Source organism: Lytechinus pictus, chromosome 3 (genome assembly GCF_037042905.1).
Source record: "Lytechinus pictus isolate F3 Inbred chromosome 3, Lp3.0, whole genome shotgun sequence".
NCBI lineage: Eukaryota > Metazoa > Echinodermata > Echinoidea > Temnopleuroida > Toxopneustidae > Lytechinus > Lytechinus pictus.
Genome location: NC_087247.1, coordinates 65,995,566 through 66,019,070, shown reverse-complemented (window position 1 = coordinate 66,019,070; position 23,505 = coordinate 65,995,566). Strand labels below are relative to the sequence as shown.

The 23,505-nt window shown below is 35.4% G+C and overlaps 1 protein-coding gene across 2 annotated transcripts in view; it reads right to left on the bottom strand.

Annotated features, from left to right (window-relative positions):
• Positions 1–422: 422 nt before the first annotated feature.
• The window catches only part of LOC129256801 (uncharacterized), a 36,265-nt gene continuing 13,182 nt past the window's right edge, over positions 423–23,505 (bottom strand). Inside the window, exons 8-19 of one of the 2 annotated variants that reach the window (XM_054894984.2) lie at positions 21,030–21,218; positions 20,639–20,774; positions 18,054–19,385; positions 16,259–16,364; positions 15,327–15,451; positions 15,003–15,176; positions 14,339–14,431; positions 10,345–10,588; positions 9,732–9,876; positions 9,256–9,410; positions 7,882–7,938; positions 423–4,900 (exon numbers count right to left, since the gene is read on the bottom strand). In XM_054894984.2, coding sequence (XP_054750959.1) covers positions 4,771–4,900; positions 7,882–7,938; positions 9,256–9,410; positions 9,732–9,876; positions 10,345–10,588; positions 14,339–14,431; positions 15,003–15,176; positions 15,327–15,451; positions 16,259–16,364; positions 18,054–19,385; positions 20,639–20,774; positions 21,030–21,218 — 2,886 coding nt within the window. In that variant the 3' untranslated portion in view covers positions 423–4,770. Of the gene's footprint in view, positions 4,901–7,881; positions 7,939–9,255; positions 9,411–9,731; positions 9,877–10,344; positions 10,589–12,372; positions 13,754–14,338; positions 14,432–15,002; positions 15,177–15,326; positions 15,452–16,258; positions 16,365–18,053; positions 19,386–20,638; positions 20,775–21,029; positions 21,219–23,505 lie in introns of those variants that run through there. The other variant, XM_064097603.1, reaches the window with a different exon arrangement.

Sequence of the window (23,505 nt, the reverse complement as noted above, 5' to 3'; positions counted from 1 at the left end):
GACATGTTTGCGTGCGCCGTGCATGCTGGCACGGTAACAATTTACGTCACAATTACTTAGCCAGGATAACTTCAACAAGTTCACGAATAACCTGATATCAGAATTACTGACAGACAAATACATTGCTGACAAATAATAGCTTGAATTACTCATTATACAACTAGGTAATAATAATTGACTGCTGTTAATATTTGTAAGATACCAAATTGTATTCCTTTCAGTAGACCCATATTGCCCTCATCTAATTGGGACAATCTAAGACTACTTCAGAAATATATATATATATATATACCATATATGGTACCTCCCTTAAAGCCAGTCAATATTATATAAATATTGGCTTTCTATTGGCCATTTCTCCTTTGGTTCATCTCATATCTCACCTCAATCAACGAAGAACATAATAAAAATTTCCATGACAATTTATAAGAAACAAAATATATTTAAGAATGAGGAGCACCACTGGCATCTCTTTGTAAAAAAAGACAAAAGAGGATGATTTTACATAATGTTCTATCGATCATGAAACCATCGATAACAAAGAATAAGATTAACAATTCAATATGGCATTTGATCCCATATTATTGACCACTTACAAACTGTAGGTTTTACAAATCTCTGGAAGACATATAGATCAAGCATATAAAGCAGAAAAAAGCATATGTACGGTATGCTTAAATCATATAAAATACCAAATAAAACATATACTTCTTTACACTCAATGAAAACTAGTCAAATTCATGAGATGAAACTAGTATTTCCCGCCTTTACAAAAGATGATCAAACAATACTAGAATTTAGACCATCTTATTTGAGAATTTTGAAAATATCTTTCCCTTTGTATCTTTCACAGTGCCACTGTTTAATACAGTGGTTTATAATTTTCATACAATGGAATATTATGCATACACAATTATTTTGAACAGAGCATGTAGACAACAAAATATGTACCAAACATAAATGTCTTTCTATTCAAAGCTTCCAACCAAACACTTTGTGTGTCAAGAATCTAAACTGTCAGCTGACTGTACTGTAATAAGGTACATGTATCAACATCTGTACATTATTATATAAACAAAAACGTAATATCATTTGAACGAAAAATCCATGGATGTGGAGTATGCCTTAAGGTGGTTATTACTTATAAAACTATTTTACAAGAGCATTTCCAAATATCACCCAAGTTTCATCAAGAAGTTGATTTTTCTCTTACAAACAGAATTGTAATATAAAAGTTTATCTGGTTGGTTGAGTTGAGCAGATTTAATCTTGGTTACAACTCTTACAAAATTGTCTGATGTTTATAAAATTATATTGTAGAAATTTATGAATCACAATCCAATCCAGGAAATTGTACAGCAACATATCTCGTTGCTTTGATAATCATAGGTGCTGATGACACAGAACAAGTGGAGCGCCTCTGGCAGTCGCGCCTGCATTACGCAATTCAATATAGCAGCAGTGCTGACTTTGAAAACGACTATAGAATAATCATTCACAAAAACACCAATCATATGATTAAAAAAATACTATGTTCACTGACCCTAACTGATATTTGAACTTGATCATGTGACCAAAGACTTGTGCAAGACGATCAGTGATACTTGATTATCCTATGTCCATATTTCATGAACTAGATCTACAAAATTTCAGTTATGATGGCAATTTAACAAATACCCCCAACACGGCCTAAGTTAATTGACCTTGGTCATGTGACCTGAAACTCACGCAGGATGTTCACTGATGCTTGATTACTCTTATATCCAGGTTTCATGAACTATATCCATATACTTTCAGAGTTACAAGTATGATACTTAAAAAACTTAACCTTGGTTAAGATTTCGTTTTGATTCCCCCAACATAATCTAAGTTGATTGACCCCAAATGACCTTTGGGCCTGGTCATGTGACCTGAAACTCAGGCAGGGTGTTCAGTAATACTTAATCTACCCATATGCTCAAATTTCATGAATTAGGCCCATAGTCTTTCTAAGTTATGATGACATTTAAAAAACTTAACCTTCGTTTAAGATTTTGATATTGATTCCCCAACATGGTCTTAGTTCGTTGACTCTAAATGACCTTTAACCTTGGTCACGTGACATCAAACTCTGGCAGGATATTCAGTAATACTTGATAACCATGATGTCCAAGTTTCATGAACTAGGCCCATATACATTCTAAGTTATTATAACATTTCAAAAACTTCACCTTCAGTTAAGATTTGATGTTGACGACGCCGCCGCCATCGGAAAAGCGGCGCCTATAGTCTCGCTCTTGCTATGCAGGCGAGAGAAAAAAAAACTGATGAATATTTGTTTGTGACTCTAAGAGAGAAAAAAAAAACTTTCTGAAGAACAAAAATTGCACACAATTAGTTGAACAAAAGTCTTGCAACTGTCAACAATGAAAGAAATTCCTGTAATATGATCAACATTTGATTACATTTGTCTGTTTATATATAAATAAACAAAAATCCTTTCTTTTTGGCACTGATAAATTCTTGTAGCCTCTTACTGTATGTTTTAGGCAAGTCATCACATGGCATTCACTATTGGAAGAAAATGATATACAACAAAATACAGTGTATCATGATTTAATAACACTGCAAAAGCAATTGAGACTTTCTATATATATATATGGATCAATGAAAAGCATATGAAGAGAAAAAAAAAACCTTATATAGCATGGAAGAAAGTATCACATTTGGCAAATCAAACTCATAAAACTCAGCTGCAACATTATACATTTAACTTTGGTAATTCAAAACGATAACACAACATATCTGAACTGATAACATGTGCAGGATATTTAAAAATTTAGCTCAAGTTTCCTTTCATTTTCTACAACTATCAAACTACAAAAAATATTTCAAAAACCCTATTTTGAACTTGAACTCTCAAGTTGTTGGCATTTCTCACTTAACCTCAAACATTCATATAAAAAATACATAGCAGCTGGGTGTTTCATAAAGTTAAGAATGACTGGTGAATCTTTCTTACGTGCTAAATAATCACCAGTGAACATTTAATGGTGAATATAATTTACCACAAGAAAGGATCACCAGTCATTCTTAAAGTCACTTTTGACTTATGAACAGTTTATGAAATGGCCCCCAAATTATAGAGGTTCTTCATAGAATTCACTAATGTTGTATGTTGGTTTGATTTGAGCACAAATAACTGCAATTTATATCTTCATATAACTATATATTTGATAGTGAAAATACTATACAGTACATCTCACTGTAACAAAATTAAACTGATCATTGTATATATTTTATCATAACTTAATCACAAATATAATTGATCAATGACTTAACATTGTAAAACTTAGAAATTTCTCTTTCATCTGGTGAAACTCATACTTTATGCATGAGTGATTAAGAACAATTGGATAAATGCATACCAAAAAAGTAACCGAGGAACAGTATATGAATTTCAAAAAGTAAAGCACAGGTCCCAAATCTGACTTCAATATGATACCTTGATCAAAGAACATTACAAAGGAATAACAGTTTTGTTTTGTTGAAAATAATGTATGTCTTTCCATAATTTTACTACACAAATGTACCTTAACATATTGCCTACCATAGCAACAGCATTACTTCATGCTTGGCTAAGCATCAACAAAATAGAGTGGTGAGTTAGTCCAACAGCCAGCCTGTGAAAATGTCTTCATTTAATTCATTTAACAAACTTATGGAAACTCAAGCATTAGTTATAAGAAACTAAACCTTTTATTTCCTTGTTTATTTCTTTCATTGAGAAATTTCTATCAAATTGAAGATAGATAACATCTTGAGACATGTGATTGTTCTTCATGAAGTTCAGATGTTCTGCCCATCGGAATAGATAGATGGCGCATAATAAATGCTGTGTTTATTATTAATAATATGTTGTCTGCCGAATGAGATTTTGGTATTCTTTCTTCAAAGTATTCTTACTGTGTGATGTATTTATCATATGAGTTGCATCAAATGAAAGAGGAGTCTCCAAGCCTTACAATAATGTACTGCGCACTAATCATAAATGTGATTAGGGTATATTTCTATAAAGCAGTATGTATGTGCAGTATATACACCATTTAAGAATTGTTCAAGTTTACTTATGAAGATTTTCCCCCTGAATGTACATGGATTATCTGTCATCAGTGTACATCCTTATGTCTCCAAAAATGTCATCAGCTTCACAGAAGGTTTCTTTCATTTTTTAACAGCAAGGGGTTTGAGATTCCTATCTATCTTTTTGTCAAATATATATGTATTCCAACCAGCATGGAGAAAATATGAAGAGTTTGGTGGATAATTTTTGTGTGTGCTCTGGTCTACCCTGTGAGTAGATAATCATGGAAAAAGACAAACAAAACCCTATGGCTTTTCAATATCCTGGGAATGTTTCATAAAGATTTACAGTGACTGTATCTCATTATGGTTGCTGCCATGGAAACGTAGGTATTGATTAGATGTGAGCAGCAATACCATGGCAGTTACCATAATGAAAGAGTAGCCAGAATCTGTCATCATTAAATGGGCCCCAGGTTGGTTTAATGTTAGTTTGGGAAAGGTCTATGGCTTGGACTAATTGGCTCAAGGAATACCACCTGATTCTCTTCATTAGACCAATATACTGAACATGATTGGGAGTCAAACCACATATTCATAACACTGTACAAACCAAAATGTAAAATCATTGCATAGTCAGTTGGTAAACTTGGTTATTCATAATGGATGAATATGGGGATAGAAAGAATAGAAGTGTTTGATGCTGGTTCACTTGCATGTAGACTTCTGTGCTGTTCCAGTGTGTTTAGCAAATCCAGCATTGACAAGAGCATCACCAATGTTCACCTCCACAGAGCTAATTGTGTCATACAGCTCCACTTCAAGGATGTCTGTAGCACTAGAAAATTAATTAAAAAAATATTGTTAATAAACAAATAAAAACATTAGTTCACTAAAATTAAGAGGATTATTCATACATCCACAATGTTAACCCTTATTAAACTGGGGGGGGGGGGGGGGTCAATCTAATTTTTTTGACTGCGCCGCTAACTGACTTTTTACTTTCAAGTCTTGCGCATCTTTTGAGACCAAATTTGCGACGCCCGGGTACGCGGTTAAAAAATTACACAACGTTTTGTAAGTGCATGTCAGACCAAAAATTGCTCAAAAACGTGATTCCGTGTAAAAAGTCAATGCAAATTGTGTTTTCCAACCAAAAATCATAAATCTATGATTATTTTTAGCTTTGTTGGTTTAAATGGATTTATTTTATGCTATTTATGATCACAAAAGGGTCCTCACAAAGTTCATTGGGAAAAACAATAAAAAACAAAGGTTTGAAAAAACAAAGAAATACATAAGAATTTAAAAAACAATAAAATACATAAAAAATACATTATATTTTTTGTAGATATTTGTTAGAAATGTAATAATTGATACTCCCACCAAAAATTAGCATTCTACTAGCTATATAAATTGAGTTAAAGGCAAATACATACACAAAAAACCAAATTTATGGCAAATTTTATATGCTTATTTGCATAATTACTTAATAAAAAATATTAAAATTTTTGTTGTTGAAACTTTTACTATACACTCTTGTAGTTTAAATCCGGCTCTACGCGCTTGCACATTTTCGCGGCGATTGCGCAATCAGCGGCCGAGATCTGAGGGGGGGGGGTCAAATTGACCCCCCCAGTATATACTGGTCCGAAATAGCCCAGTTAAGATAGGGTTAAACTGCCCTACTCCTTTTCCTCAACCAAAAGAAAGAACCTATTGTAGTACCAAGGTTATGCAGACAGGAGATGGACTACCAACAGATCAACTACTAGTCAACAATCATCCACTGGAGAATGCAGCAAGATTTACCTATCTTGGAAGCATGATTACTGCTGGAGGAGATACAGAAACTGGAGTAAACACCAGCACTAAGCATATTCCTGAAAAAGCAACCAGTATGGTCCAATGGGAAGATATCCAATCAGCTCAAATTCAGACTCTTCCGGATCATAGTCCCGGGGGGGTCACTCTCCAAATGACCTGCTACGCACCCGCGTCCAGAAAAAGCGCCGAAAAGGGTCCCGTTTCAGGCACTCGGGCGTCGTCGACGTCTTTGGCAAAAAGGGTTGCATTTCAGGACCATTCGCTGGTAAATCGCCGTTTAGGGTAGCCTTTTCTCTCTCTCTTCACACCATTTTGGGTTGCTACTGTAATTTGGTTATGAAGATTACGCCATTGAGGGTTGCAAATTTGAGAAGATTCGGGAGCAGACCTAAGCCATGAACACCGTGAAGGGCGTGATTTTAAGGGATACAAAATAATCCTCGCACACGTACGCCGGCCAGCGCATCACTTATGAGAGAATACCCCCGTACACTACAGTAAAGTCTCTAGTCTTACACCCGGCTCTATATACTAGGCAGCACGCCTAGGGTTTAGGCCTACAGTCTAAATTTTGTTTGATTCATACCGGGGATTCCTATATTGATTTGTTTTTTATTATCAATTCAAACAAAACAAAGAAGATACAGGTTTAATTAATGCATGTATTTTTCAACACATTAACTGGTATGGATTCCATTTTTTCAAGTTTTGATGAAATTGGTAAAACGAATGGCAAGTGATGCATCAGTCAGTCAAGGCAAGCAACATTTCTCACTTGCATTCATTAATTTAGGCTAAAAGATGGCTATTCAAAGTGGCTAAGAGAGGTGGCCTTACTTGTAATAACTTTTTAAAAATGCCGGGAATTTATACCTGTTGTATGTAACATCAATTTAACATCAGTAATCAGTATGGTATCAAATTAATCGATTTCGATATGTTTACGCCACTTAGGGTATCGAATTAGGGGCTTTTCCCTGTTAACGCCACTTAGGGTGGCTTTTCTCATGGGTTACGCCATTTAGGGTTGCAAATTTAGTTAATGTAGTTACGCCATTTATGGTGCATTTCTGGTTGTCGGACACGGGTGGGTAGCAGTCCATGTGGAGAGTGACCCCCCGGGATCATAGTCTTTCCAACTGCATTCTATGCAGGTGAAACATGGAAAATGACAGCTAAGATAAAATGAAGCTGAATGCCTTCCATCAGAACTGTCTTAGAAAGATCCTACAAGTCACATGGATTGCATCATCAATGCAAGTGTATATGAACTGATAGGTAAAAAACCTCTTAGCCAGGAAATAAAAAAAAGGAGGATAAGATTTGCAGGGCATGTTCTTAGAATGCTATCAGCATATGCTCCTTCATGCAACCAAATGGAAGGAAAAGAGGACGTCCCAAGCACACCTGGTGATGGACTTTCCTCAAGGACTTGGAGGCCCGTAACCTGAATACCAACCTGACATAGGTTGAAAAGATTACAAATGACTGACACAGATCGCGACAGCTTGATGCCCAATGCACCACACTGTATAGGAGGAATTATAACATGCTAAGAATGCAGTACATGCAGATTGCAAAACAATTTACATTTAATGAACTCTAAAAATATAGTTTGTCAGATTAAACTGCAAGAGCTATGAAATTGACAATATTATTATCAAGACCGATTAGTGTCTGCACAATCACATGGCAAGGGTTACCCAAAAGATAAAGCTAGCTGTTTGGCATGTCTGAGGGGAACAGAGGGCATGAACAAAAGTACTTTGGAAGAAAATAGTAAATAAAACATGCACAGTTGTGCCCAGGAAAATAGTTTCAGATAAAAAGATCTCTAGCAGAGATCTGTTTTTCTTAAGCAACGTGCAATTAACTTCAAAGATATGAGCACCACCTGACTTATTATTTATTCAGAATACTCATGAATATTCATGTAAGAGATAGATAACTTTTATGCAACAGGCCAAGTTGGACACATAGGAAGGGTCTTACCTGGAAATAACATGTCCGACAAGGACTTTGTCTATTGTCAACTCTTCAAATAATTTCCTGTACAAATGAATGGAATTGACAACAAAATACAATATTAAATGTGATGCTACATACAACGTTCAAGGAATAGCATATATGGTTCTGATTTGCCTTTGATTTATTGCCATATTTCATATCATACTCATAAAACAGTTTACAATAATTTATAAATACATAATTGATTACAGAAATCAAATAACATTATTTCATTATTATGAATATAGACATTACTTGTTTATTCCCATTTTTTCCTTTTAAAGAACAATCTAATATAGTTAAACTATGATAGAAATGTGGGAGACTGCAATCCTAAGTTCACAGTTTGATACTGGTAAAGACCTTAAGAGGAATAATGAGGGAACAGATAGAAGTGCAATAAAAATCTATTATGAATCTTAACCCTAATTCTCCCGGGGGGGGGGGGCCATAATGGCCCCCCCCTCGACAATTTTCGCGATATATCTGCTGCGCAAAATTTTTTGACCTCGCCGCTTACCGACTTTTTACTTTCAAGTCTCGGGCAAATTTTGAGACCAAATTTGTGACACCCGGGTACACGGTTACGACATTACGCAACATTATGTAAGTGCATGTCAGACCCAAAATTGCTCATAAACGTGATTTCATGTACAAATCCAATGCAAATTGTGTATTTAGCCAAAATTCATAAATGTATCATTATTTCTACTTTTACTGATTAAACTTAATTAATTTTGCCTTGTTTATGGTCAGAATTAAGTCTGGAACGATTTCCATTGAAAAAACAATAAAAAACAAAAAGTAAAAAAACAAAGAAATACATAAGAAATTCATAAAACAATAAAATACATAAGAAATCGATTTCCAAACCGAATTTTTTTAAATTGCGATTGTTAAGAATGCTACAAAGAATATTTTTACCAAAAATTAGCATTCTAGGAGCTTTATTTAGTGAATTAGAGCAAAAAGTATGATTTATGCATAAATTAGCATAATTAATTCATATAAAATAAAATCTCATTATTTTGGAAAATTTTACCATACAGCCTTGTAGATTACATCGCAAACTACCAGCGTGCAAATTTTTGCGTCGCTCGCTCTATCGGCGGGCGAGATCTTAGGGGGGGGCCATAATGGCCCCCCCCCCGGGAATGACAAGAATCAAAATACCCCGGGAGAGTGAGGGTTAAATCCTTGAAGAAAAACATTTTTCTGATGATTATTGATACATTTATTGTTTATTTTATTTCATTTTTTGTCTATTTTCTATGTAGCACCTTGAGTAATGATTCATTAGAAATTCTTTAATATTATTATTAAGCTCATAATTACATTTTTGGAATGAACAAAACTCACCTGTCTTGATTATTTGGCGATGGAGTTTTAATGAGTTCTATTCCTCCTACAAAGCATTCTACAGCTTGGAATGGCAAGTGAAGAAACTGAGGCATAGCAGGACGGATTTTAGATCTAACTAACCATTCGCAGTTTCCATAGTCCAAATAGAATACCTGCAAATCAACAAAATCATAGAGCGATCAGATAGCAGGTGAAGTAAGTAAAGGATGCAGAGAAGATACTAATGAAAACAAAAAGACATCTGAAAATAGAAGACGAAGTGAACTACAAATGATGTTGCTTAAGCTCGGATTTAACAGGGCTCACAAACATTTAGCAAAGGATGCAAAGATAAAAAAAATGGCAATGTCCAACATGCACTCTTTATGTGGCAAATGTGCGCTTAAGTTATTGAAGTCTCATGTCTGAATCAATCATAGGCAGGAATTATTTATATCCAATCAATGCTACTCTTTGTAAAACACCTCTCTTACCTGTACAGTGTTGGCCTCAGCATCTACATCAACAACCCTTGCTCTGTACCAGTAATCATCTTTACTGAACTGAGCACATACTATCTCTCCTAAAGCCAGTAAAGACAGGTCCTCACGACGTGTATATGGCTTCTGGTAGATTGCACTGGAAAAAAAATGAACAACATTATTCTGGAGGAGTCTGTCATGAAATCGACTGCCATTATCATCAATGAATAGAACAAAATGTTTCAAATGAGCTACACAAGTGGTATGCTCTTTTAGTCTAGCCTGCATTACAAGATCCAATATAGCAGAACTACTGACTTTGAAAACAAACAAGATGAATAATTAATCACAAAAAAACACCATAAAAGACTTTTCAAAAATTACTTTTCAAAGACTTTTCAAAGTTCATTGACCCTAAATGACCTTAATCATGTGGCCAGAATCTTGTTCAAGACTATCAGCGGTAGTTGATTACCCTAAGGGGATCAAATGCGTAAGGGGTTTACACCCCAAGGCCTTCTTCTAATATTTTAAATATATTACATCATAAATTAATCTCTGTTAATCTAAGTTAATAACCCTAAGCCATCACTCTATAAAGGATTGTCAATCTATCATGACATACTTGATAGAATCTTGAAGAGCTGAAAGGGTTTCTCCATCATCCTTTCTCTCTCCTGGAAGCTGGTTCAAATTGGTCCATTCCCTCTGGGCCTGGTCTAATGGTGTAGGACCAAATGGGAGCTGTGCCCAGAAATGGATTGATGTATGTACAGCAGTCACCTGTAATGCTACCCATTCTCCTGGTTTAGGTAAGATGACAGATGTATTGCACCAAAACACTTCAGTTTTCTCTAGATTCTCTTCCCCTGTAATGAGATCAAGTCACAAACTTGTTAAGAACTTCAGGACAGCTATCAAATATGCAATGATTCTTTTGATTAACCATCTCCTAAAAAAAGCCAATGTATGAATAATAACAGGAGAGATAATTATAAACAGATTCTTCATTAAATTCTAAATGTCTACAGCACTTGGAATCTGACGTATAACATAACACTTCAACATTTCTCTAGAAAAAATGTGAATTTTACAAAAGAATCATAATAACCATGAGAGGCCAACATACAGCCTGGGAAGCATTTCACAAAAGCTACCAAAATCTTGCATTTGATTGGGTCAGAGCAAATTTGTCAGTAAAAAACACTGGCTATTTGTACTTCCATGAAACACTACACACATCTCTTACTCATTCAATTGAATTTTCAATATAATCAATGTCTTTTTTTAATCTCCAAATGACTAATCTGTGATTGTAATTTTTTTCACTCTGGTTCTCTGATCTTGGAGATTAAATCTTTAGGTCTAAAATGAGACAAAGTTTTGTCTCTCATTTGTTACTCCCAGGGTCTCTTCAACTCAGTGGAAATAATGGGGCTTAACATTGCTGTAAGCATCCAATTACTACTTTGCAATTCTATTCAATCCAAGAAGCAAGTGTTTATAAAATTCACTTATGTTTATGGTGAAATCATGTATTCTACTGTTGTCTATCATTGCAATGAAATTTTTTGAAAAGTAAAAAAGAGAAAATTTAAAAAATGAAGAAAAAAAAATTGCAAGCAAATTACACTGTAATATCTACAAAAATAAGAAAAGCATATCTGACAGGAAGCATGCAGAAAATGTTAATTAAACAACAACACACAATTGAACAATTACCTGGATACCAGACTGGGAGCAAAAACTGCAAACTTGCTACCCTGCTGGCACCCAGGACAAACATGCAGGGGAAGGAGTGGAAGTCTTGAAATCATGCAGGCATCCAGGATAGACACAGGAGAACAAGGAGGGGTGGGGGCTCTTGAATCCATACTGGCATTCAAGAAATTATACCAAATGGATGGGGTGAAGTCTTGAAGCCAAGCAAGAAGTGAAGAGGGAAGTGAGACAGTGGTAATGTATGGAAAGAGTTGAAACAAAGCTGACGTCCACGAACGGAAGGACAGGAGCAGAAAAGGGGGACAGAAGAAGCTTTGTTAGAACTCAGGAAAGGAACCAATGAGAGGAGGGAATGAGATGGTGGTAATGGTGGTGGGGGGAGGGGTGTTGTCAGAAAAATTAGAATATATAGGGAAGACTCATGGTGGTGTCAAAGAAACAAACCCAGGAATGTATACATGTATTATGTGTTTTGCTAGCAGTGAACTAGTCCATTAAAAGATTCAGATTTTTTTATTAGAGGAATCATACAATAACCTTGGCATCCAGAACAAGAATCTAGGTGAGTGGTGGTGTATTAATTGCAATGAAAAAATCATGCTCAAATCAAGTCCTGGTGGGTGTAAACTATTCATAACTTACGAGTGACTAAACAAACAACTGGTGACCCTTTCTCCGGAACTAAATCAACACCAATGAAAATGTGGTGGGTATCATTTAACACGAGAAATGATCGCCAGTCATTCCTACAGTCACTCTAATTTATGAAAAGCTTTATAAAACACCCACTTACTTGAAATAACTTTACATAAAATTAAGGACACCACATTGTCCAAAAGTTAAACTTATGCATGTTTTGAGAATGAGTCCAAGGAGATTGTACGAGAATTTTTTATCATGCTTGCACTAACTGGAACCATTTTTTTTTTTTGATGGGGGAGGAGCATTTAACACATTAGTTGCACACACTCTCTATTCTTCTATCTTCACCAATTTTTGCAAAGGATGATGACAGAATAAAACCCTAGGAGGAAACTTGATTTTAATGAAAAGCAAGGATAGAGAAAAGCAAATTTAAAGTTTCATCGAAATCAATTATATTGGAAAGTTATGAAAGTTTGAAAAGACTCAACTTACTTTAAGTGACCCTCAGATTGGTTTAGTAGCACACTGCTTCATGTGCTTTGTTTTCATGATTTATCAAATTACCTCTCGACATGCAATTTGTCTTCTAAATTTGTATATCATGGAAAAAAAAATTGTGTGCAAAACATACTTAGTAGTAATCCTGTCATTTTTAAGTAATAGTGCTAATTTGAGGCTCCTTATAAAGTGAATTTTGATTTTCAATATTTTCTCATTTTTGTTACCAATTTGGTGGAATTTTTTGCTTCGCTCTATCATTTAAGTTCATTAAAATTTACTTTTACAGATTCATTCTCCAGTAATACAAAACACTGAAGTTGTCATATTGATATTGATATCAATATTTATGGTACAATATGAATTGTTCGAAAATAATTTTTGTAGATGTGTTTCAATTAAATAAAATTCAAACAAATACTTATTTTTCTGCCAACACTTGGTAACTACAGCAACATCTTTTATTTCCTTTAATCATTATATAATCTAAAGTAGTTTTAACAAAAAAAAAACGCAATTGTCTTCTCATGGATATGATGCAGAATCATGAGTTTCATGCATTATGCGTGGGAAATTGTTCTCATTACAAGGCATCAGAAACCATTTGCCCCAAACATGCTTAGGTTTCTCTTGAGTAACTCCATAGTTTGGAAGGTGTCTTTTCAATGAGTTAAGCAAGGATAATGTCTTATGTGATTGATACTCATGTGATGATGGTGATCTAGGAGAGATAAGTGAATTGGGAGGTTGAGGGTAATGATTTGATTCAGGAGGGGACATGGCAGATTGGGTTGGGTGTCTGAAATGATGGGAAGGAAATTGGTGGTGAGAGCGTGATGAGTGGGGTGGGGAATCAGGAGAGGAATAGCGTCTGGGATGGGGAGGGGAATAGGGTGGGGAAAGGGGAGGGGAATAGGGTGGGGAAAGGGGAGGGGAATAGGGCGGGGAAAGGGGAGGGGAATAGCGTCTGGAATGGGGAGGGGGATAGGGAGGTGAATATAGAGGGAAATGGGCAGACTGATTGTCATCTGAGGGAGGGAATGACTGAGAGAAAGATGGATGAAATTTATAGGGATAAGGAGGAGGAAGATGCAACCAAGAAGATGTGTTGTGGGTATTATGATGAGGACTACTCCCATCATGCCAATGAAGGTCTTGGGATGTGGTAGCTGTATAAAGTTAAGATAGATGAAGTATTTGATTAAAATGTAGCAAGAGCGTCATGCAAATAACATAATTGTTAGTTTAAATATATGTACAAAAAATCAAACTCATAGAACCCTCCCCACATCAATATCTACCACAATTCAAACATTTGGAAATCTAACATGTACCAACCAAATATTATCGATATCATGTTTGCAAAAAATTTTGAAAAGAAAGAAAATTTAGTTGATATCTTGAAGTAAGAGATAAGCTTGTTTTATGTGTAATTTGTCTCAAAGCACACACACTTTTTCTTTATTTTTATCAAACACAAATTTAATGCATGATATATTATCCACATAATTGTAATAGTAGGTAAGCACAAGCCTTTCAAATGGTTCATGGTTAGGGCATCAGCTAAAATTGAATTTTTATGGCTACTTGAGAATATCAGAGAAGTTAATATCATGTGAAATACACTCAATAATGCACTTTAAAATTAGTCTACAAATGCAAGCCAAAAATTAAGTAAGTGCAAAAGCATGCCCTAGAAATTTCAAAACCAAAGCAAAGTATAAAACAGTTTAGTTTCATGCTTCTTGTCTTACCACGCCTTGGGTGTTCAAAGGGGCAGTTGACTCCTTTAAAGCAGCGTTTACCTGCTATGTAATATTTGCACACTCTCCCTTCAATAGTAGACTCTGAAATAGAACCAAAAATAGGCAAAATAATCTATTATCATAATAAAAAAAGGTACCATTACCATTGTTTGATCTTCATTCAATTTTCATTCCTACAACATACTATCTCTGTAGCAACAAAATTATTGCAATTAAGGGTTGTTAAAATCCTGATTGATCCTGGATATTTATTGTAATTGCCTTATTCTTTGTCATATCTCTTTATACCTGAAAAATTTGTACATTTATTATAGAAGAAGTTAATGTGTCGAATTAAGAATGGGTTGAAAAACCTTGAAATTTGCTGAGATTATTTCTGATTACATTTTATACATAAATACATATATATAAATTATACATAACTTTATATATAAATTCATTTTACATTTCTTTTGTCAAATATAATTTGAATTGAATCCTTTTTGCAATATCACTCTTTAAACAATGTTACAATAAATGAATAAATTTCTGTTTGAAAGAAAAATGCAAATAAAATGATATATATCCTGGAGATTCAAAGGCTGGTTATGATTAAAAATTGACTTATTTATAAAAACAAACAAAGATCCCTATGTGAACAGGTCCTCCTCACTCATTCCAGTAGTAGCTACTCCTGGGTCATCCATATCTACTCCATAGCTATTCATCTCTGAGCTATAATGTTGCATCATGGGATTCCAATCATCAGAGATTGCATCACCTTCCATCATTTGTCCATCATCAGGTATATCCTTAGTATCATGGGACTGAGATGGTTCCTCAGCACCTAGTAGACACACACACACAACAATCCAATTATAAAACATCTTTCACATGATTACACTATTCTCTTTTATATTTCCTAAATACTATAATTCCTCAGTGTGTGCAATATGCTGGTATGTTGTAAACGTAGCAAACAAACTAAAACACTTACCCTTTTCTGGGAGAGGTTGCTTTTTATAGTAGGTTGAAGCAGCCATTCCTAGATCTACAAGTTTTTGGTTTAGACACACTCCTACACCCTCTGAGTTGTCTCTCACTTCAAGCCATGTACATTTCCTATTAAAAAAATCAAAATAGTCAACCAAAGATAGGCCATCATAGTTCTTGGGATAAATAGGAAAAAAAAAAGTGTGTGTGCATTTTTGTAACTAAATTTAATTAATTTCTTGTATACAGTGTTAAAGAAGGGATCAAGTGGAGCTGCAAAAGAAAATTTCAACACAAAAGAGAGACATGAATTAACACATGAAGACGAAAATTTGCTTTTATGGGAGGGGGTGGGATAGATCTATTTTTTCCCAGAACCTAAAAACACTGAGATTCCATCTGGATCCTAAACTTGCTTACAACAATACTTCTACATTACCTTTTCAGTTCTTTACAATCATAAGGTAGGATAATATGTAGATTGTTCAGCCCCTAAAATGATCCTATGATCTATAATCCTTTGAACGTCCACCCTGGCTGTTGTTCATACATACCACGTCCACAGTTCATATCAAGGCCAATCTCTTATGTCTGCTTCTACTTAGTTAAATCTAAACATTGCTTGCTCTGCCACCACCATCAGCATCCTCACCATCAACTCTATGACCATTTAACTTTTGTTTCATGACTATCAATTTGTTTTAGAAAGCAAGATATATCATCATCATCATCATCACCACCATCATCATCATCATCATCATCATCACCATCATCATCACCACCACCACCACCACCACCACCACCACCACCACCATCATCATCATCATCACCACCACCACCATCCTCATTATCAAGTCTATAACCATTAACCTTTGATATCAGAACTATCAATTCATTATTTAAAAAGCTAGATTTAAGGTAGGATTGATGACTTACTGCTGTATTCCTGAAACATGAATGACCTGTCCAACAAGCAGCTTCTCAAACTCACTCATTCCAATCAATGACCGCTTGCTCTTTTCTGACCATTCCTTTGATCTACCTGCATAATATATAAATATTTCATTATGTTATCAATGTGGAAGAAACCTATGAAATCAGGTGAGTGCTTACAGGTTAGGTTAAATTATGAAACAGTAGATTCAATTTTACAAAGAGTGTATACAGTGTATACGTACCATCAATTTGCTGGTTAAATCAAGCCCAGGGAAGTGATTTGGTGATAATTCACAAATGGGTTAAGGGGATAAAGAGTGCATGTGCAATGGCACTTTTGCATGAGCATTAATCTAAATTATTTCTGAGAAAAACACTCCCTATTAAATCATTTGACAAAGTAAAGTCACACAAACTGAAACCTGCATAGCTAACGGGGGGAAGGGGGGGGGGGCACTTTGTTTGATGAGTGAAAACCAGGTACAACCAAACAAACACGTAAAAAATATTTTTTTTTTCAAGATTGGGCATGTTACGTTACTTACGTACATAACGTAAAAAGGGTGTCAAAAACACTAAAATACTAAAAAAGGGTATATATTTAGCCAAGTAAGGTACATGTTCATGGTCAAATTTGCGAGGTATAAAAAAGACTTAAATGCTTAATGAAGGATGTACTTTTTGCCCTGACACTGTGTTTTTAGTCCAATTTGAGCGAGGTGTGAGAGGTGGGGCGATACTAAACCCAATGTAAGTAAACGTAAAGCCGACGTCCGTGATATAACAATTAGTGTATACTTGTTTAGAGGGTCAATTCAGGGAATACTTGTCATGGGTACCGTTTTGTTTCCAATACTTGTTAAGGGTAGGGTTTCACACACCAATACTTGTTAAGGGTAGGGTTTCACACACCAATACTTGTTAAGGGTAGGGTTTCACACACCAATACTTGTTAAGGGGTGCATTTTCAGAATATGTGACCTACATGTACCACCCCATAACCATATATATATATATATATATATATATATATAATATGTTAAAATTGACCAACAATAACTATTACAAGTACTTGATTGAATGAAGAGGGAATTCAGCAAGAGCTTAAAAATAAGGAGAAAACAAGGTTTGAAGTGTGGGGTTCACTCAAGCATGAGATATGCGTACTGTGTAATATCAGTGAAACTTCCAAGCAGTCCAAAAAAGTAGTCTCCAAGAAACTCCTGTATCTTTTTTTTAATTCAACTTCAAGACTTCAGATTTTCACAGTATGAAGAAGAATTGCTCATTCAGATAAGCTATTTTTAAATTGTTGGTTTTTGGAGACTAAATTACTATTTTGGCTATTTACAGAGAACCTTACCTGGCATCTTATTGGTGGTTTTGGGGTGGTAGGTCACATATGGAAAATACTTGTTTAGGGTGCTTTTTCGAAACCCCATGGTCGCACCTGGTTCAATGGAAGTGGCCCCACTGGGATAGCTATGTATGAATAAAAAATATCAAATAGTCTGCAAAACCTGAATATCTGCATTGCTAGGATTGTACTCCCAAAATTACATTAATATTCATCCGACATTAATAGGCAATTTTTCTGAGGAATATTTCCTTTCAGTGAATTATTTCTGGCGAGATATTTTAAGAGGGATATGCCTCACAGTGCCAATGCCTTGTGTCACAACGTATAAGTTGGTGATTGAAAGTAGGGTATTTTATCTTTACATATCCTGATTTATCTCTACCCCTCTCCCCCTCTCCAAACCCTTCTCTTGTAAATGCCCCTTTGATCCAATACCTTTGTGTCCACTTGGAGGGTGAATCCTACCCAGGCCACACTTGAAAGCCAGAGGAGCGAGGTCACAGAAGTAATTCTCCAGAGGGTATATCCGTTGTTCTGGAATCCATTCCTCATTACCAAAGTCCACATAGCTGACCAGGACAGTTCTCCCGTCCTTTACTCCCCTAATGCCTTTAATGTCCTTCACCACTCCTCTATACCATCTGTTATCTTCACCAAACTGTCCACAGCAGATTGCTCTGATTGACAACCATGAGATGGGTGGTCTGTATACACCTGCTCTATCTATGTCTGAATACACTGTGTTCAGTTCTTCAAGAAGGTGATCCATCTTTTTGGCATCTGGAGTGATAAGGTGGATGTAGAACTCATGAGGTGAAACAATGTGAGACATAGCAAACTGTATCTGTTCTCCTCCTTTTAAGTTTCTCTGTTGTGGTAACTTTCTGCCTATGACATCCACCTTGAAGACAGCAGGGGGTGATTGTAATTTACCATCAGAATTTGATTTTGTTGCATCTCGATCTGTGCTGTCAGCCTCACTTGCATCTTCAGCACATGTAAAGAACTGATCAGTGAGGTCTGTCAAATGATCGTTTTCAGCTGATGCCACAGCATGCACTGCTGGTTTATTGCCAAGGTCTTCTGTTTCAACTATTTTGTCATTACCTTGACTGCTCATAAGCGGAGAGGTGCTAGACTCTCTTTGAGACTTATTGAAAGAAATAAGACCAGGTCTGGAAGAATCATTAAGATTTTTCTGAGGCACAAACGTTGAACTCCTAGCTGATGACACACCACTGGTAGAATTCGGGCTACTGCTTCTTGCACTCTCTGACCCACAACTAGCATGCTGATCCTGATTGTCCTTCCTGATTTCATTTGTCCCTCCTTCCATTGAAACATCAGAGTGTCCAATTGGAGTCATCTGTTTAGGTGTCACATCAATTGATGCTTTTACTGCAGTTGAAGCTGGTCTTGACTGCCTGTCCTCAGTCTCTGTGCAACTTGTCTCAGGTGTTCTACAAAGTCCAGGAATCCTTTTCTCAGTGGTATACTCACTCTCGTAGACAGGTGTATCAGATGTAGTACTTTCCTCTTTGGTTTCCACCTTGGCAAGTTGTTTAGTATCTCTACCATCTTCATATGGAACATCAGTGTCTTCTGTTGATGCCACAGGGTCATGGTGTCTTTTGGCTTTCTTCTTCTTTTTCTTCTTCTTTTTACCACTTGATGATCCATCTTCTTTCTTTTCTTGGTCTCCCTCTTTAAGTTTCTGATACTTCTCTTGTTCTTGTGAAGGGACAGGCATTGCAGGCTCAAGTATCTCTGGAGGGGGGGGGGGGGATATCAGATTTAAAAAAGTCATATCTCAAGTGCATGATAAAATCAAAATTTGAAAATCATATTACGAGGGGCAACTTTACTGCATTAAGTATTCATAATTTGGCAGGTATTCTTAGAGTATTTGTTCAGTTAATCCTAGGTAGGATTACTTAAACCTCATTTTTATGGAGTAATTGCTATCAACATATTTCCCAAGTACAAGTTAATTAAATTGTGCTGTTAAATGTGAACAAGTTCATTCCCATATAGGATGAAGATAAAAGAATAGTGTGATGAAGCATTTTTTTTTCATCCATCATCTTTGTCAAGAACAACCCAACATTCAATAGAAATGTAAATTAAAAATCTGTTAATTCTGGAGCTTAACCCAGGTTTAAACATCCGAATATAACCCAATTACTTTGGATCCTACAAGGTGACTTTTGGCAAAACTATCATTAGTGCTGTTATCGATAACCTCTTTATCGCTAGTCTTGTCGATAATTGCATGTTTTTTGCCACTTAGTGATATCAATCCTTTCTCTCATTGTAGATAACACCCACTATTATGTAGGGACATGATAGTGATTTTCCGAGAATGCGGAAAACAGATGGAATTCACGGAAATGGCCTTTTGAAAGTAGCTTTTCAAATGAAAAACACATTTTTCCTCAAAATGCACAGAACAACAACAGAAATTACTCCAAAATCTCAACAAAATACGAATACTTACTAGCCACAAAACACGATCTCACTTCGCTATAATCATGACAATCCAAACGTGACTGCACTCTACTCCACTCGATCATATCAACCAAAAACAAATACCAACTCATGTAGAAGGCAGCGCACGGTCGTGTGTTACTGCCCTCTATGTTCGAAGATGTACAGCACGATATTAATATGGCGGATGGGTGAAAGTCGTTGACTGCCCCAAAATTATTGATAAAACTTCATCCAACCCTAAAATAATGCGAATAACGTGAAAGGAGAGGATGTATTTATGCTAAATATGTTTGTTAAAAGATGTTATGTAATTGTTTTATTTGATGAACACGGATTTCAAAGCGTTCTTGGTACAGTGGCAGATTTTGACTTAACACAAATTTTGACAGAAAGAGAATTTTCTTACCGATAACAACACTAATTTTCATCAAGACAAATGATGTAGCTGAGCTTAGACCATGAGATGAGTATTCTGGAATAATTTCCAATTGAAAACTACATATCTTTCAGAAAAAGTTGTTTTAACTAACCTGTTGGTGCATTTGGTGAATGGCAAACATCACTGTCAGTGGTATGTGTATTCTGAGAGTGATAGGAATCTGTGGTAGACCATTGATCATCTGGTAATGCACGCTTCTTACTCACCATCACCTTGCCAACATCCACCTGATAATAAACAATAACACATCTATGGATACACTTAATTCCTCAATAACACCCAACATTTTATGTACAAACAAAAGAAATGTCAGATAAATAGTAACATCAAATTGTTATCTACTACCCGTGAAAGATGAAAACAGATGACTTTGATATTAACAATTGATGGTTTTAATAAATTAAAGTTAATTATACCAAAGAAAAATACAAGATACAGTAGCCTTCACATGGGGGACAAATTAGTGAAATGTGTGTGCTTACCAGTCTGGTTTCTTTCTCATTGATGAAGTGATCAAACAGTAAGTCAACAGCTGGCAGATCAAAGCTGCTAGTATTACTACCTGGTGGGCGTATTACAATGGCAGTAAGCTTCCTTCCAAATGTCATTTGGGTGAAGAACTCTATTTCATCTGTACACCAATGGCTAACACCTTTTCCTGTAGGCTTCACCTAAATCAAAATGAAACAAAGTGTTTAATACAAACAAAAATATTTCTTTTTTTTTACTGAGAGTGAGATACAGTCTTTAAAATGCTAATCACATTTATTTATTTGTGTGAAAGTGAAACAATGCATGCACAAAATATAATTGACACAACCTAGGTCTCTTATAACTCCTGGAAATAAATTGTCCTCAATGCATACTTCTGAAAAGAAAGTTGCATTTAATTATCCTAAGTTGTGTTTAAATGCATGCCTTGTGCAACAACAAGCCCTGGGGGCCATTTTATAATGTTCTTCGTAAGTTAAGAATGACTTTAAGAACGACTGGTGATCCTTTCTTGTGGTAAATGATATGTTCATTGGTGATTACTTAGCGCGTAAGAAAGGTTCACCAGTCATTCTTAAAGTCGCTCTTAACTTACGAACCGCTTTATGAAACACCCACCGTGATAATTATTTAAAGTTAATGAGACAATAGAAGCTTCTTACATTAATGACATCTATCCAACTTTTACCTCAAGATATTTGATTGTTAGGAAAATTACAAACTAGACTAGATGGATAGTGGGCTAGTTATGGACACATGAACTGAATATTGAAACACCTTAGTAACAGCTTGTATGTTTGGTCAAGCCATTGGAAATATTTAACAACAAAATACATGTATGCATTATAAATGAAGGGAAATGGAAAATATGATACAAGTATCCCATAAAGGGATTAAGTAAAATATTGCTAGTGGCTTTTTACATTCATAGTTGTGGTTCTATTTGTATTATCTAAATACTGCCAAATTTGCTTAACTATCCATGTTGACTCTCAAATCTTAACACAGGAAAATATGAACACATGTTACAAAAGGAAGACTGACACAATCAACAAGAGACAAATCAAGAGAAAATATCAGCCAATAAAATGTTCAAACATGCATAGGTAAGTCTAGAACATGCAAGAACATGCAAAACTAATTCAAAGTGAACTCAATTTTGAAAAAAAAAATACTTGGGAATGTGGATATTAGTAAAGCAATTTTGGTCCACTGGAAAATGACTTTCATTGTCTAATTCCCTTTTGATATTTTGAAGCTAGCTATTTTTCTAACTATCCAAGATAATTATTTCATATTCATCGCTATTCAATATTTAGTTTTCTCATTTAGTTCTTTCTTTGTCTTTTTTCCTATTAGGCGTATAGAGAACGAAAGTACGAAAATACTCTACCTAGAGGTCTGTACTACACCCGGAAGAAGAAGACACCCATGGGCAGTGATATGTACTATACAAGCAATGTCGTATTATTGTTATAATCATTAAGATCAATCATATGGGCATTTTCACGGTAACTGACGTTACACGGCACAATTTTACACACCTTTCATTGTGTGTATCTCTAAAACAACAAATAATGGGAGTTTGCTTTTGATAGAGTTAATAAAGTGAACCTTGCTGTATACTCTGATACTTAGTTTTTCAATGTAACCACATTTATTACGCATCAGCAAGCAAAAATGTGTCGGTTACTGACGTTACACAAAAAGGACATGCCATTTCAGGGTGTTCAGGAAAATTGAAATATCTCATGTCCCTGAGTAGATAGAGTAATAATTTGAATATGTGAATATACCTTCGTTACTACATGTGTCAAAATATTAAATAATTTGTTTTTGTCTTTTGGGGGCTATGATAATTTTTCCACGACCATGCTGGTAACTGACATTACACTTAATTTGCCATAGAGATAACACATGGAAGTCAAATGTGTGGAATCATTGCATTGTATCTTCTGTGCAGGGCTTTGCATGAATGTGAGCTTGATGTGGAAGTATACCCGAGTTTCTAGGAACATTTCAGTGAAAAAACTTCTTTTTCTTAAACCATTTTCTTTGATTTGAACATTTTATTATTACTTGTCGGTAACTGACATTACACATGAACATCTACCCGTGCTACAAGATTTTCAAAGGCATGATTTTCTTGGTACTCATATGTAAGGCTTTTTAAAATCATAAAAGTTTCAAAATACTTCACATTTTATATTATCAAAAGATAAGAAATGTATGTTTTACTTACTCAGGGGGGGGGGGGGGGTCATAGCAGCTACATGTATTCCTACTATAGTAATTTAATATTGCATTGACTCTACACATGTGTTTTTCTGACCATACACCCATTATATATTCATCAGTTTTATATTGACTTTTAAAACCTTTTCCTTCTCCAACCTCCACCTTCCCTCAAAAAAGGCAAGTTACTGAATAAGGGTCTCCTCCCCAATGCTACACATACCCCTCCCC